Below are 13,722 nucleotides of genomic sequence, written 5' to 3' on the forward strand. Positions count from 1 at the left end.
ACAGGTTCCGGGCCAGCTTCAGCAACTTAATGAGACCATTTCCAAATAAAAATAAAATAGGGCTGGGGGTGTAGCTAAGATGTAGAATGTCCCTGAGTTCAGCCAATGGTACCAAAAAAAAAAAAAAAAATCAGCATAAAGCTACTAACTGAACCAATTAAGTCATTTGGCTCTTTGATTAGTATACCCAGCATCTTTCCTTTCCACTTTTGATGGAACTCAGCCATCACCAATTTTAAGATGCTGGTAAGGAAACTGATAAATGATCCACTATAAAGCCAAATATGGTGGTAACTTTTCTGATGTCAGTCTTCTAAGTATAGTAAAATACCTAGATGTACTCAAAAGAATTTGTCACCTGTCACCTTAACATGTTAAGAAAACTTCCTTTTTGTTTTCGAACCTCAAGAAAAACTCCAAAGCCTAGAGGGAAATTTTATTAAAGCCCCAAATTGTATTCAAGTCTTAAACTTGTGAAAATATATTGATAAAGATAAATGATGATCAGCCATGAGAATCTCCACTATTGGCAAATATGACCGTAGACTTGGTCTAAGTGATTTTAAAAGCAATTCACCAGCAGGACATGGTGGTAAACACCTATAATCCTAGTGCTTGGGCTGCTGAGGTGGGAGGATCGGTTTGAGGCCAACCTCAGCAACTTAGAAAAACCCAATTTCATAATAAAAAATAAATAAAAAGAGCTGCTGGTGTAGCTAAAAGGAAGAATGCCCCTGGGTTCATTCCTTATTACCAAAAAAAAAAAAAAAAAACCCAAAACAACAAAACAAAAAACCCCAAAGCATTCCACTACTCATGTTTCCTAATAAACGGAAAATGTAAATGAGCCTTAAAATGTTTACTTACTTCCTTACTTCAACCAAAGTTTATAGACCAATCTGTCAGAAATAAATTGTAGAGACTTTACATACCATAAATCACTGGTTTAAAAAAAAAATCTCACTAGGAGTGATGGCACACACTTGTAATCCCCGCGCTTGGAAGGCAGAGACAGGAGGATTGAGCAGGTTCAAACCCAGCCACGCTGGCTTAAGAGACCCTGTTTCCAAATAAAAATAATATAAAATAGGTCTGGGAGTGTAGCCCGGAGGTAGAAGGGCTTCCAGGAACCGCAGTACCACCAAAAATAAATAAATAAATAAATTAAAATCTCAAGTATGAGGCACTGAATTGTAAATTGTCTTTAGTGAATGAAAATTTTAAGAGAATATAAAAATTACACTTAAGAAACTTTGAAATATCAAGACCTTGATAATGATTTCCTCTATGGGCAATTGTGATGAAATGACATGGATAAATCACTTGTAAGCTGGGCGTGGTGGCCCACACTTGTAATCCCAGCATTTGGGAGATGAGACAGGAGGATCGCAGTTTGCCAACAGCCTCAGCTACTACTGAGTGAGGCCCTTTGCAACTCAGTCAGAGTCCATTTCAAAATAAAGAATAAAAATTAGGGCTGGGGGTGAATTAGTTCAGAGGTAAAATGCCCCTGGTTTCCATCCCCGTACCAAAAATAAATAAATAAATCACCTGTCGGAATATTAAATAGTTACAGGAATTGACAGTAATCTGAAATATCTTAACCCAAACCATGAGAAAAACTCATTGGACTGACTTGACAGTCACTGCTTTGTTGGTTCCAATGTCTTATGCAAATAAACTTAGTGCTTTTTGAAAATATAGACCTTTACCTACAAAAATTATGGAACTTTAAAAATGCTCTTTACCTACTGTTCCCAAACTCCAAATGGAGATAAACTGCAACTTTATTATAATGAAAATATGACATTTTCCAGTTTCTTTACCCTGCAGTATTCCTTTTTCTGAAACCCAGAAGAACCACTTCTTTATCTGCAAAACAGAATCATACTGTTCTCATTAAATTTCACCAAGAACTCACCTCAACTCCTAATAACCATGAAAAAAGATAAATCATTAAGGTGAAAATTAATAATTTTTATTTGCTAGAAACAACTTTATGAAATAATTTGCATCTCTACATACCTAAAAAAATAGCTAATGTATGAGAAAACATGTAAACTAACTTCACTGTCAACAGATTTCTTCTTACTGATCTCAGCTAGCAACAGAGAGCAGCAATAGCAGCTTCTGAAAAACAGTTAAACAGAAGCAAAGTCCTACAGTGAAGCTATGATTAAGACTAAACTGTTCCTTTTACTTATCTTACAACTTTCCCACAATCATTTTTCTACCTATACAGCACCTCTTTCTAAAGAACAAACACCTAACCTAACAAAGTGGCTCAGAAAAACAACTGAAATTCTGTAATTATGGAAGTAAAACAACTGAAATTCGAATTTTCAACAGAAATTCTATAATTACAGGAAGTACAGCAAGGTCCTAATATCCAGTACAGGTGACAAAATCAAATTTGTCTAATGTGAATCAGTCTGAGGACAAATTAAGTATCATCATTCTTCTCACTTCTCTAGAAGTGATTCTAGCTCTTCTTGCAAAGAGCTGAGCTGCTCCTTTTCTCGGTCTTCCTTTTGTTTAAGTTCATCCAGCACAGCCTGAAACCTGTTCTTAAGAGCCAGGTTTTCCACTTTCATGATAAGATCCTCTTGTCGTTTTGCTCTGTCTTGGGTCTCTTGGAGCTTGCCTTTCACATTATCAATCTGTTTCTGAATTCCCATAACCAGCTGATTGGTTCCTTCATTTTCTTGGTGCTGTTCATCTGATTCATTTAACTTGTCCTGTAGCTGTCTCTCTAGATCCTCCTCAGTGTCAATGATGTTTATATCTTCTTCATCTTGATGCTGTGTCTCATCTTCATCTTCACTGCTGCTGCTGAGGTCATTGAATATCTCTCGAAGCTCATCGTGTTCTAATGAGTCATGGCCCTGCCTGTGGCCAGACATTCCTGGAGATGAGATATCAAGGCCTTGATTTTCTGTCTCTTTTGTTTCATCTTCAGCAATTATTTCCCAACGCGTACTGACAGCTTCAGCATCTGTACTCAGCAACCGCTTCACTTCTTTTTCCACATCTGGAGATTCAATATACTTCTTCTTTGCTGTCTTCCGGAACCTTCTCTTTCTGACATTTTTTAGAGGCAGAGTAATTCCATGGTTCCAGACAAACTTTTTTTCTTTGTCCTTATCTTTCTTCTTGCTTGCTTTGGGATCAGCAGTAGCAACTGGTTCCTCAACAGGAGGATAGAGATCACCATCAACTGTGGATACAAGCATCTGACAGATATCAGCTGTCTTGTAAAATGTTTTTTTATCGATGGTTTTTAAGCTTTCCATAACACAAGGCAGATCCACCAATTTTGAGGCCAGTGGGACTCGGTCCACTCTGACAATTCCATGACGTCCATCAGGGTGTAACTCAATTGTCAGTCTATCCTTCAGGTTGACATGGCCAGACTGCACTGCTCTCCTCACAGTAGAGGCGTATTCTGGAGGAAGGCGTAAGATAAACTGGCTCTCTAGTTCATGAGGAGCATCATCTTTGCTTTTACTCATCTTTACTTTTTTGCGATTCACTTCTCCTCTAATAAAGTTGTTGCACTAAAAAGTTCCAGCTACCTCAACAGTTAAAAGACCAGTGTGTTATGAGCTGAAGTCTTTAATTACAAATAATTCTAGGCAGAAAAGCAGGTAGTCAAAACAGCAGCTAAGCGTCTTGTCCTAATTTTTAATTATGCCCAAGTGTTCTCCAAATATGCTGACGAACACCAGTCTTTATTGACATGGCTTAATCACGTTAAGTTCACATTACTGTATTGGATGTAATGCCAAGTTCCAACCTCTAGGTGTCGCTGCCGGACAACGCAGGCAGAGCTAGCAAGCGAGCAGGAAAGCAAATGGCGGCTCCTGCGGAGTGATTTTCGGAACAGAAAGTTGGTGAGCAATCCCAATTCACAAATTCTCCCGGAACAGAAATATTCAAAGAGCGGGGCGCAGTGAGTTCTCTTCGCCTCGGGTACTTACAATCCACTGACGCTTCGACTTCTCCGGCCGGAGCGAAGCGGAGGAGGAAGCCGGCGGGAGCCAAGCGGCACCTTCTTCGTGTCTTTGCTCTTCCTGCTGCTTGGCAGAAAGATCAGCTAGCGGTTACCAGCGAAGCAGCCCTGGGCAGGCAGCTCGAACCTCGCCGCGGACCGCTGCTTAAAGGAGCAAGCTCGGCAGCTCAGCTGGTCCGGAGGGCCGGACCCAGCCCAGAGGGGAGCGCACGTCACCGCGCGGGGCGGGCTGCGGCTGTGAGTGACAGCTCGGCCCATGCGGACGTCCCAGCAGGCCGCGCGCGCAGGCGCGATTACGCAATCGCTCCTCGGCGTTGCTGCGTCCTTTTTTGAGAACCTGAGTTTCGCGATGAAAATGAAAGTGCTCATAAAAGAGCCATTGGCTTTATATTAAGAGGTGACTGTTCTGATAAAGACATAGATTCGCCCTCGCTAACCCAGCACTTGTGCCGATTCGCCGTGGGTGACTCCTGGGAGGTCAGGGCTCCCTGCAGAAAGCGCTTTGCTCCTGGAAATACCTCAGTGGGCCCTGGGGCATAGCCAATCGAGTTCCTCAAATTATAGCTAAAATCTGTAACTAACCACACAGTGGATTTTAAAGTACTCAAACCAATGGAGTAAGGAGGGTTGGCTGCCCGTTGTATAATTTAATCTCAATCTATGTGAATTATGAAAATACCTAGAAGGGATCTAAGTCTCTGGGTTTGTTTCTATTTTGGAGGACTCCAAAGGATGAGAGGTGATTTCTCTTCTTAATGTGCTGGACATGGATGTACATTTAAACAGAAGTAAGTGCTCTTCTGGGGGCACAGGTTCATTTAGGACAAACCTGTCTGGTAGGCAGATGGTCTGATTAAAATATAGTATACAAGTATGTGTCTTGTCTCTCGTGTGCCAATACTTTTGTAATTCCTTTGGGATTTTTTCACTTACCGTTTTGTTGTCTTGTGCTCTCTGTTGTTTTATTCAGGTTTTCATTAATATGTATTTTTATAATACTTCGGTATAACTGTAAGCTTCCATTTCTTTGTATTCATTTTCATTTTTTAAAGTAGGATGTTTTAGTAGAGCATCGAGATCGTTTGAAATTTAGTTTCTTCCTCAGCGCCACAAAAAAGTTAATTTCTGTGCTCGAAAATATTAAAAAATGCACCTAAGTTATGGTAACTACATTATTTCTTTTGTTCTATAATGTATTGAAGAATATTATCTGATTCATACAAAGATTTCAGGATGTTTCCTTTTTTTTTTTTTTTATTGCGGGTCTGGGGATGGAACCCAGGGGCATTCGACCTACGAGCTACACCCCCTGTCCCATTTCTTTTTTTTTTTTTTTTTATTCTTTATTTTGAAACCAGGTCTCACTGAGTTGCAGGGGGGGCCTCACTAAGTAGCTGAGGCTGTCTGCGAACCGCGATCGTCCGGTCTCAGCCTCCCAAATGCTGGGATCACAAGTGTGCGCCACCACACCCGGCTCCTGTTTCCTCTTTTTTGAAACTTTTTCAATTGTCTCTTCATTATACCTGATTTTACTTATTCTGTACATAATGAGAGTTTAATGTTCTAAATAAGCTCTGTATAGTTTTACTTATAGGAAATATAAAACCATGCCTATACATGAAAACAATCCAAATATTACTTTGCATTTCCATTCTCTATGAGTTTTATGGTGCTCAATTTTGGGGTTGATTCTAAAACTAAAGGCTCTGCCACATGACCATTTTCTTAGTGTCCATTGATAAATCCAGGTGGCTTTTTTTTTCTGAATTCATTAGACAGAAAATTTTCAAATTGATGAAAGAATTACTCTCTTGTGATTATTCCCTGGAATATCTGTAAAATCAGTAAACAAGGATTTGGAGAGAGCAATAAATACCCCAGTGATAATAAATCTCCCAAAGGTTTCTACTGTATTATTAAGTAATTTGGCAGGTTACTGCTAATCCTGCTTGCTTGAAGATTCTCTTCAATAAACTCTCAAGTTCTCTAAAGGACTGCTTATACTTTGGAGGTTAAAAAGCATATGAGTAGCCGGGCGTGGTGGCGCACGCTTGTAATCCCAGCATTCGGGAGGCTGAGACCGGAGGATCGCAGTTCGCAGACAGCCTCAGCTACCTAATGAGGCCCTCTGCAACTCAGTGAGACCCGGTTTCAAAATAAAGAATAAAAAATAGGGCAGGGGGTGTCGCTCATCCTACCTCGTAGGTCGAATGCCCCTGGGTTCCATCCCCAGACCCGCAAAAAAAAAAAAAAAAAAAAAAAGCATATGAGTGATAGAAATCCTGTTTGTATTTTGGAGGCAGAAAATTATAGGGGTGAGAAAATAGCAGCCCCCCCCCCGGGCCAAAAGGTAAGCTTCTGTACAGCTATATAATCATATATTTTAACATAAAAGGCAAGTTAATTAAAATATAATAATTAAAAGCAGGTCCTATATCAAGTAGGAAGCTTTCTACAAGAAAAACCCCTAACCTACACTGATTTAAACAATAAGAAAATTTGTTGCCTCAAAAATCAGGTAGACAAGAGTGGCTCTGTACAATAAAAATATAATGTGAGTCACAGATGTGATTTAAACTTATCTAGGGATTGGGAGCATAGTTCAATGGTAGAATACTGGATCAGGCCCTGGGCTTTTTTTTTTTTTTTTTTTTTTACTGGGATTCCTGGAAGCCCTTCTACCTCTGGGCTACACTCCCAGACCTGTTTTGTTTTGTTTTGTTTTTTTGGAAACAGGGTCTCTTAAGCCAGCGAGGCTGGCTCCAAACCAGCGCGATCCTCCTGTCTCGGCCTCCCAAGCGCGGGGACTACAAGTGCGTGCCACCACGCCCTGGCTTGATCTCCTGCACTGGGAGGAAGTAAAGGAAGAAAGAAAGGGTAGAAAAAGAAGAAGAAAATTATCTAATAGCCACTTTAAAATGAAAAAAAGAAACAAATGAAATTAATTTCAATAGCCTTCATTCATTGTACCTAAAATTCAAGTACAGTATATAATTAATGTAAAATTATTTTTGTGCTAGGGATTAACCTAGGGGCATTCTACATCTGAGATATACCCCCTAGCCCTTTTTTTCATTTATTTTGAAACAAAGTCTCAATAAATTGCTGAGGGTCTAAGTTACTGAGGCTGTCCTTGAACCTACAGTCCTATGTGAGCCTCCCAAGTACCAGAAATACAAGCCTGGACCACCAAACTCAGCTCAATGTAAAAATTTGATACATTTTACATTTTTATCATATCCTAAACATTCAAATCTAGTTTGTTTTATACTTATATCTCAGTTTGAATTAGCCACATTTCAAGTGTTCAGTGACCATATATGGCAAATGGTTACTGTATTGACAGTACAGGTCTTGAATTATAAGTGTCTCTAGACATTAAACAATCATACCCTAGCAAAAATTGGTTTTCTCTTCTAATTTTGTAAAATGGGCATTTATTTATTCCTTTTCTTTTATTCTTTCTTCTCTGCCCTACTCCCCTAATAAATTTGCAAAGGCTGTAGTCACAAGAAACCTGTCAGCAGTGACTAGAAAACCTATTCCTAGCCACTAGAAGTGAAGAGAGTGGCTGTCCCCCAGCTAAAGTCTGTCTTTAGATAGGATTGGACTCATTTAGCCATGTCCCTAGTTCAAAACTACTCATAGACATGATTGGACTAACTTAGCCATGTACCTATCCTTAGATCAATAATACTGATAATATACCAAAATAATGCTGAGAAAATACCAAAGACTATGTTTCTAAAAATTATTGGGAGGAGGTGATGTTTAGTAATGTCTGAAGACATTTTTTTTTTTTGGTTGTCACAAAAAAATGGGGTCTACTGACATCTAGTGAGTCAAAGATACTGCTAAACATTTTGCAAGGCACAGAACAGCCCTAACAAAGTTTAAGATAGTACCAAGGTTGACAGTCCCTGCACTGAGCCTATTTTTTAAGTCTGTATTCCTAACTATGCACTATCAGGAGAAATGAGATTACCATTATTGGTTTAGATTTAACAGAACCTACTATAGGCATGAATAGGTTCATCTTCCCTATGGATACGTGGAAAGTGGAGAACTAAACTAAAAGGAAGTATTAAAGGAAAGATCCGGAGCACCAATAATATCCATTGAAGAGCTAATTGTTTGTGGAATTGTAAATATTTATGTATATTTAAAAAGTATGGATAGGCATCAAATATACATTTTATATTAACAACTAATGCAATTGCTGATTATTTTAATTTTATCAGTATTTTCTACCTTTTATAGTGAAAATAATTTTGTGATATTGGAGATTGAACCTCATTTATATCCCCAGCCCTATTTTTGTTTTTATCTTGAGAAACAGTCTCTACTAAGTCCTCATGTCTTAGCCTCCCAAGTACTAGCCACCACACTAGCTTGAAAAAAATTCTTTATGTTTTTTTAATTTACCATAAGAATTCTTTTTTTAATTTAAGCTTTTTACTCTATTATTTCTCTAATAACCTCTTATTAAGAAAAAGAAGTTTTAAGGGCTGGGCGTGGTGACATATACCTATAATCCCAGTAGTTGTGAGGATGAAACAGGAGGATCACAGGTTCGAAGATACCCTCAGCAAATAGTAAGACTCTCATCAACCTAGAAAGTAAAAATAAAAAGGGCTTGGAATGTTGCTCAGAGGTTGAAAGCCCCTGGGTTCAATCCCCAGTACCACAAAAAAGGGAAAGAAAAGAAAAAATATCAGTCGTATATCATTTTCAAAAAGAAATGCCAAGTGCTGGAGATGTGGGTCAGTGGTAGAGTGCTTGTTTAGCATGTGTAAAGTACTAGTTTGATTCCTAGCACTGAAAAAAATCAAAAGGGAAAATTCTGAAAAGATTCTTAAATCAATGTTTAACAAATTTAAATGCTTTTATTTAAAATAAATTTATTGGTACATTGTAATTACACATCTTTGTGGGATTCAAAGTGGTACATTCATATGCACACATCTCTTGGTATGTTTCCACCACATTACACCCCACTCTCTCACCTCCCTCCTAATACATGCTCGTGAGATTGGTAATAATGCTTTCAGATATGAACAATAACATTGCTTGACTTGTTTCCTTCCTCAAGCCTCCTATTCTACCTTCTCTCCTCCCTATCCTGGCCCCTTTCCACTGTTTTTCTGGTATCTCTCTTAATTTTCACGAGGTCCCTTTTCTTTTTTATTTCCTCTCAAGCTTCCCCATATGAGAGAAAACGTACAACCCTTGACTTCCAGAGACTGAGTGATTTCACTTAGTCTAGTGTTCCTGAGTCTCATCCATTTTCTTACAAATGGCATGACTTTGTTCTTATTTATGGCTGAGTCAAACTCCATTGTGCATCTTTATCCATTAATCTGTTGAATGGCACCTTTCTTGGTTCCATAACTTAGTTATTGTAAATTGAGCTGCTATGAACATAGGTATGCATGTATCACTAAAGTATTCTGCCTTTGTTTCTTTTGGAAAGACATCGAGGAATGATACAGCTGGGTCATATGGAGGCTTTATTTCTAGGTTTTTGAGGAACCTCCGTACTGATCTCCATAGTGGTGTACTAATTTACAATCCCACCAACAGTGTATATGTGTTTTCTTTCTCTTGCATTCTCGCCAGTATTTATTGTTCGTATTCTTTCTTTTTCCTTTTTTTTTTTTTTTTGGTACTGGAGATTAAACTCTGGGGCATTCTACCTCTGAGATACACACCTGTCCCTTTGGGGAGTTGACTGTTAAGCTTTGAGTTCTTTATATATTCTAGATATTAGTCCTCTATCAGAGGAATAGCTGGCAAAGATTTTCTTCCATTCTGTGGGTTCTCTGTTCACGCTTTGTTTTCACTGCTATGCAGAAGCTTTTTAGATTTTATTAAAATACCATTTTATTAGTATTTTCAGGGAGAAATCGTTATTTGCACCCTTCATAATAAAACAGCTAGTATTCTCAAACAAGTCCTAGAAATGAAACATGTCTCGCCTAAGGGCTTTCAGAAATAACCTGCAGTAGATATGCTAGGCCTCTGGGTGCCGCTGTCGGGTCAATCAGAGTGACGTAAAGCAATCAACCAGGGATTTCTGACGCGGAGATCCCTCCCGGTAGACTTTTGAGAAGACTCCGCAAGCTTTCTCTCTCGCAATCTGTTCCATAAGGATGCTTAATGCCCCCGAGCGAGGCGCTGCCTCCCCACCCACCCCCCATTTGAGCTTTGTAATACAGAAGCAGGGAGCAAACGCAGCAAGGGTTGATTCATATCTGAACATCAGCAAGAAGAGAAGCCCTCCACACACACAACCGAGGACTCAAGAACCACAGGAAGCGCCGCTTCCCTTCCTGCTGTCTTTGTTCTGCCTACAGAACGTCTAGCAGATGCGCTACGAGATTCCGGAAAAGAAGGCTGAGGTCTAAATGTGGAGAATCTCACTGAAGATTTGCGTCTCGTCTCGGCGACTAGAAACCACCGGTGAGTGCTGAAACCCCTCTTAGCTAACAGGAGCAGAGAGACCAACCTCGGAATGGCAGGATGGATCTAGCAGATATGCTGAAGGAAGGCCCAAGTCAGATGAATCTGAAAACTAAATTAATTGAAATTTGTATGAAATATTTTCATATAAACACGCTCATCTGGATATAAATAATAATACAATGGCTTTTGGTACAGACAAATTTTGTTTTGGAAATTTGAAGGAAATGTCTTGGTAGAAGCAGTTTTTAAAGAACTTTGGATGCAGGCAGTAGTTCTAAATTTATTGGTTTCAAGAACCATCCTGCTCGACTACCTGAAGTAAAGGGGAGCATTAAAGCAGTAAATGTTTTGAATTGCTATTGAAGAACTCCTGGACCAGGGAACAGAGTTACCACTCCTTTGTAGTGGGTATGGGACAGAAAAGGCAGCACCTCACTCGGTGGCATCCAAGCTAGAGCCTTGGATGCCAATGGCAGTCCTTGGATAATGAGCTGAAGCCTGCACAGCAGAGCCAGCCTGCAGGAGAGCACACCCTTCATCTCCTTTTCAGATTCTTTAGGTGATCTTCATTGACCTGGTAACATCCTTAAGATAGAGTTCTACACTTCCACCCAATCTCACAGAGCACATAGAATATATCTACTGTCTCCAAATTGCAACAGTGCTTGATTCTGGAAAATGACAATAACAGCACAAGATAGACTAGAAGAATGGAAGCAGTTTGAGGGCCTGTTTCAGAGGCCTGGCTGCATTTAAGGTCCAGAACTATAATGCAATGCAGGTGAGTGTCAGCTGGATGTCTAGTCCTGTTAGAATTGTGGCTGCCTAACCAAAACAACATAATGAGAGCCCTGCTTAACTGGTGAGGTGAAAATTATTGTAGAGAGGAATGATTCCACTGGCAAACAATTCACCTCCAAGAATTACTATATAATTATTTGTCACCTTCTGACAGATGGCGTCCTAAGCTGGGAGCTGACAGGGAAATACATCAAAACCCCTACAAGGAAAAGCTGTCTCTCTCCTTCAGCACAAGCATCACCCTTCATATAATTTGTAACAGAAACCATTCTGGTTTCCTAACAGGCCTCCTTTTTTATCCTGGAGACCAAGAATGCCCAACCAGGTCTCCATGACACACTTTATCACTTTTGACCAGGGCTTACGGCCCTCCATACTTTCTACTTCTTCCTGACCAGTGCAACCTGACACCAAGGATCACTGTCATCCTACAGAGTGCAGCATTGTTTGTGAAGAGTACCTTTAAGCTGACTCTGAGGGTGGTGACCAGGGTTTTCCTGGATTGGTGTCATTCTGAGTGTGCTTCTGATGGTAGATAACTGCTACAAAAATGCAAGGAGAATGCTATGCCAAGAGCTGCAGCTGGACAAGAACCTCACTGACATTGTATTGGACACTGTGCAACACAGCTACCTGGTCACCAGAGTGGATCCCAACTGGGGTACATGGGCTGACTGTCCTATCACATAGTTCAGGCCAGCTAACCTGGTTCTCCAACACAGAGACTCATATAAGCTAGGTGTGTGCTGCGCAGACGGTGTCAGACACAGCCCACCAGGGTTTGCTGGTCACCTAACCACGGTGCTGAATCATCATGCCACACCCATATCTGGTCTTTGTCAACAGTTTGCACAATTGCTGCCAGACCTCACCAACCACCAAGAACCCATTGCCAGGCAGGCAGTGTTGCAAATTCACCTGGCCATAGTCTTGGCCTTGGTCTCTGGCTCTTCCCCTTCACAGGAACTCCTCTGGTCATCATCCTACACCTGCAGCACTCCTTTGGACACAATGCCAGGGGCTGCTTTCAGCCTTGTTTCTGGTCCAAGCTGGATTTGGAGTTGTTCCCAACTTAGAAGGAGGGAGATTAACCTGTAACCTATAACCCATTTGTTCTTCAAATACCATACACTCTTACTTTCTTCAAAAAACTCAAGAAACAACTTCCAACTGAATATTCTCTTTACTGCCAGCAATGAAGCCTTAAATGTTACATTGGATTCATATGTATTCGTGTGAGTTTTAACATTTTTATTTAATATATCCTTTCATAAATCACTTCTGCTTGTCTTTTGTTGTTGGGGATAAAGAGAGCACTATAAGCTATTAGTTTACTTGCTAGTTTTTTACATGTTTTACATGTTTTATTTATTTATTTATTTTTGTGTGTGTGTGTGTGGTACTGGGGGTGGAACCCAGAGGCTTTCTACCTCCGGGCTATACTCCCAGACCTATTTTTGGAAACAGGGTCTCACTAAGTTGCTGAGAGCCTCACTAAGTAGCTGAGGCTGGCTTCGAACCTGTGTGGTCCTCCTGTCTCAGCCTCCCAAGCACGGGGATTACAAGTGTGCACCACCACGCCCGGCTCTACATGTTTTAATATGCCTCATTTGCCTACAATTCATTTGGGCAAAAGTTTTGTATGCAGCAGTTGTGGTAGTGCACACTTGTCAGTACCTGGGAGGCTGAGACAGGAGCATCACAAGTTCACTGCCAGCCTCAGCTACTTAGTGAGGCTCTGTTTCAAAATAAAGAATAAAAAATAGGGCTAGGTATGTAGCTTGGAGATAGAATAACCCTGGGTTCAACCCTCAATACTTAAACAAAAAAAGTTTTGTGTACATTAATATATGTTCTGAAAAGTTATGTTCCTGTTAAAAAAAAAAAAAGTCCCTGCTGGGCATGGTGGTGCATGCTTGTAATCCCAGCATTTGGGAGGCTGAAACTGGAGGATCATGGTTCCCGGACATCCTCAGCTACTTAGGCCCTCTACAATTTAGTGAGACACTGTTTCAAAATAAAGAATAAAAAATAGGGCTTGGGTGTAGCTTGGAGGTCGACTGTCCCTGGATTCCATCCCCAGACCCGCAAAGAAAAAAAAAAGTCCCTTTCTTACAATATTTAAGAAATTGTATTGCAGGAGCCCCTTGGGCTCCATATACTTGCCTTTGGAAAGCTGAAAAACTGTAGATTTGATTATACTAGAATTGAAATTCTCTTTCCCAGAACTATTCCTATGGCCTTCATTTTTTTCTTTATTTATTTTCTGAACCATTCTCAGTAATGGTACCTATGTGTTGGATGCCAGTATCTGGCTCAAGTTATTCCTGAAAATGTCAAACTCTGAAGTGCATATACTTCTCTGTTTGATAAAAATAAATCTCTCTAGCCCGAGTCATTTTACTCAGTAACCTTTTACTAATACTACAGTGAGTAAAAGGAGA

General features: G+C 40.1%; 2 protein-coding genes across 3 annotated transcripts in view; one reads left to right on the top strand and one right to left on the bottom strand.

Moving 5' to 3' along the window:
- LOC308274983 (protocadherin gamma-C4) overlaps positions 1 to 13,722 on the top strand; it is a gene marked incomplete at both ends in the record, with an annotated part of 798,148 nt that overhangs the window by 575,910 nt on the left and 208,516 nt on the right. The window lies entirely within an intron of this gene.
- TAF7 (TATA-box binding protein associated factor 7) lies at positions 2,463 to 3,512 on the bottom strand (the record flags this gene model as incomplete). Its single annotated transcript, XM_080713466.1, has 1 exon — positions 2,463 to 3,512. The coding sequence occupies one exon, from the start codon at positions 3,510 to 3,512 to the stop codon at positions 2,463 to 2,465; it is 1,050 nt and encodes a 349-aa protein (XP_080569592.1).

This window comes from Muscardinus avellanarius (assembly GCF_963383645.1).
Source record: "Muscardinus avellanarius genome assembly, chromosome: 1".
Lineage (NCBI taxonomy): Eukaryota > Metazoa > Chordata > Mammalia > Rodentia > Gliridae > Muscardinus > Muscardinus avellanarius.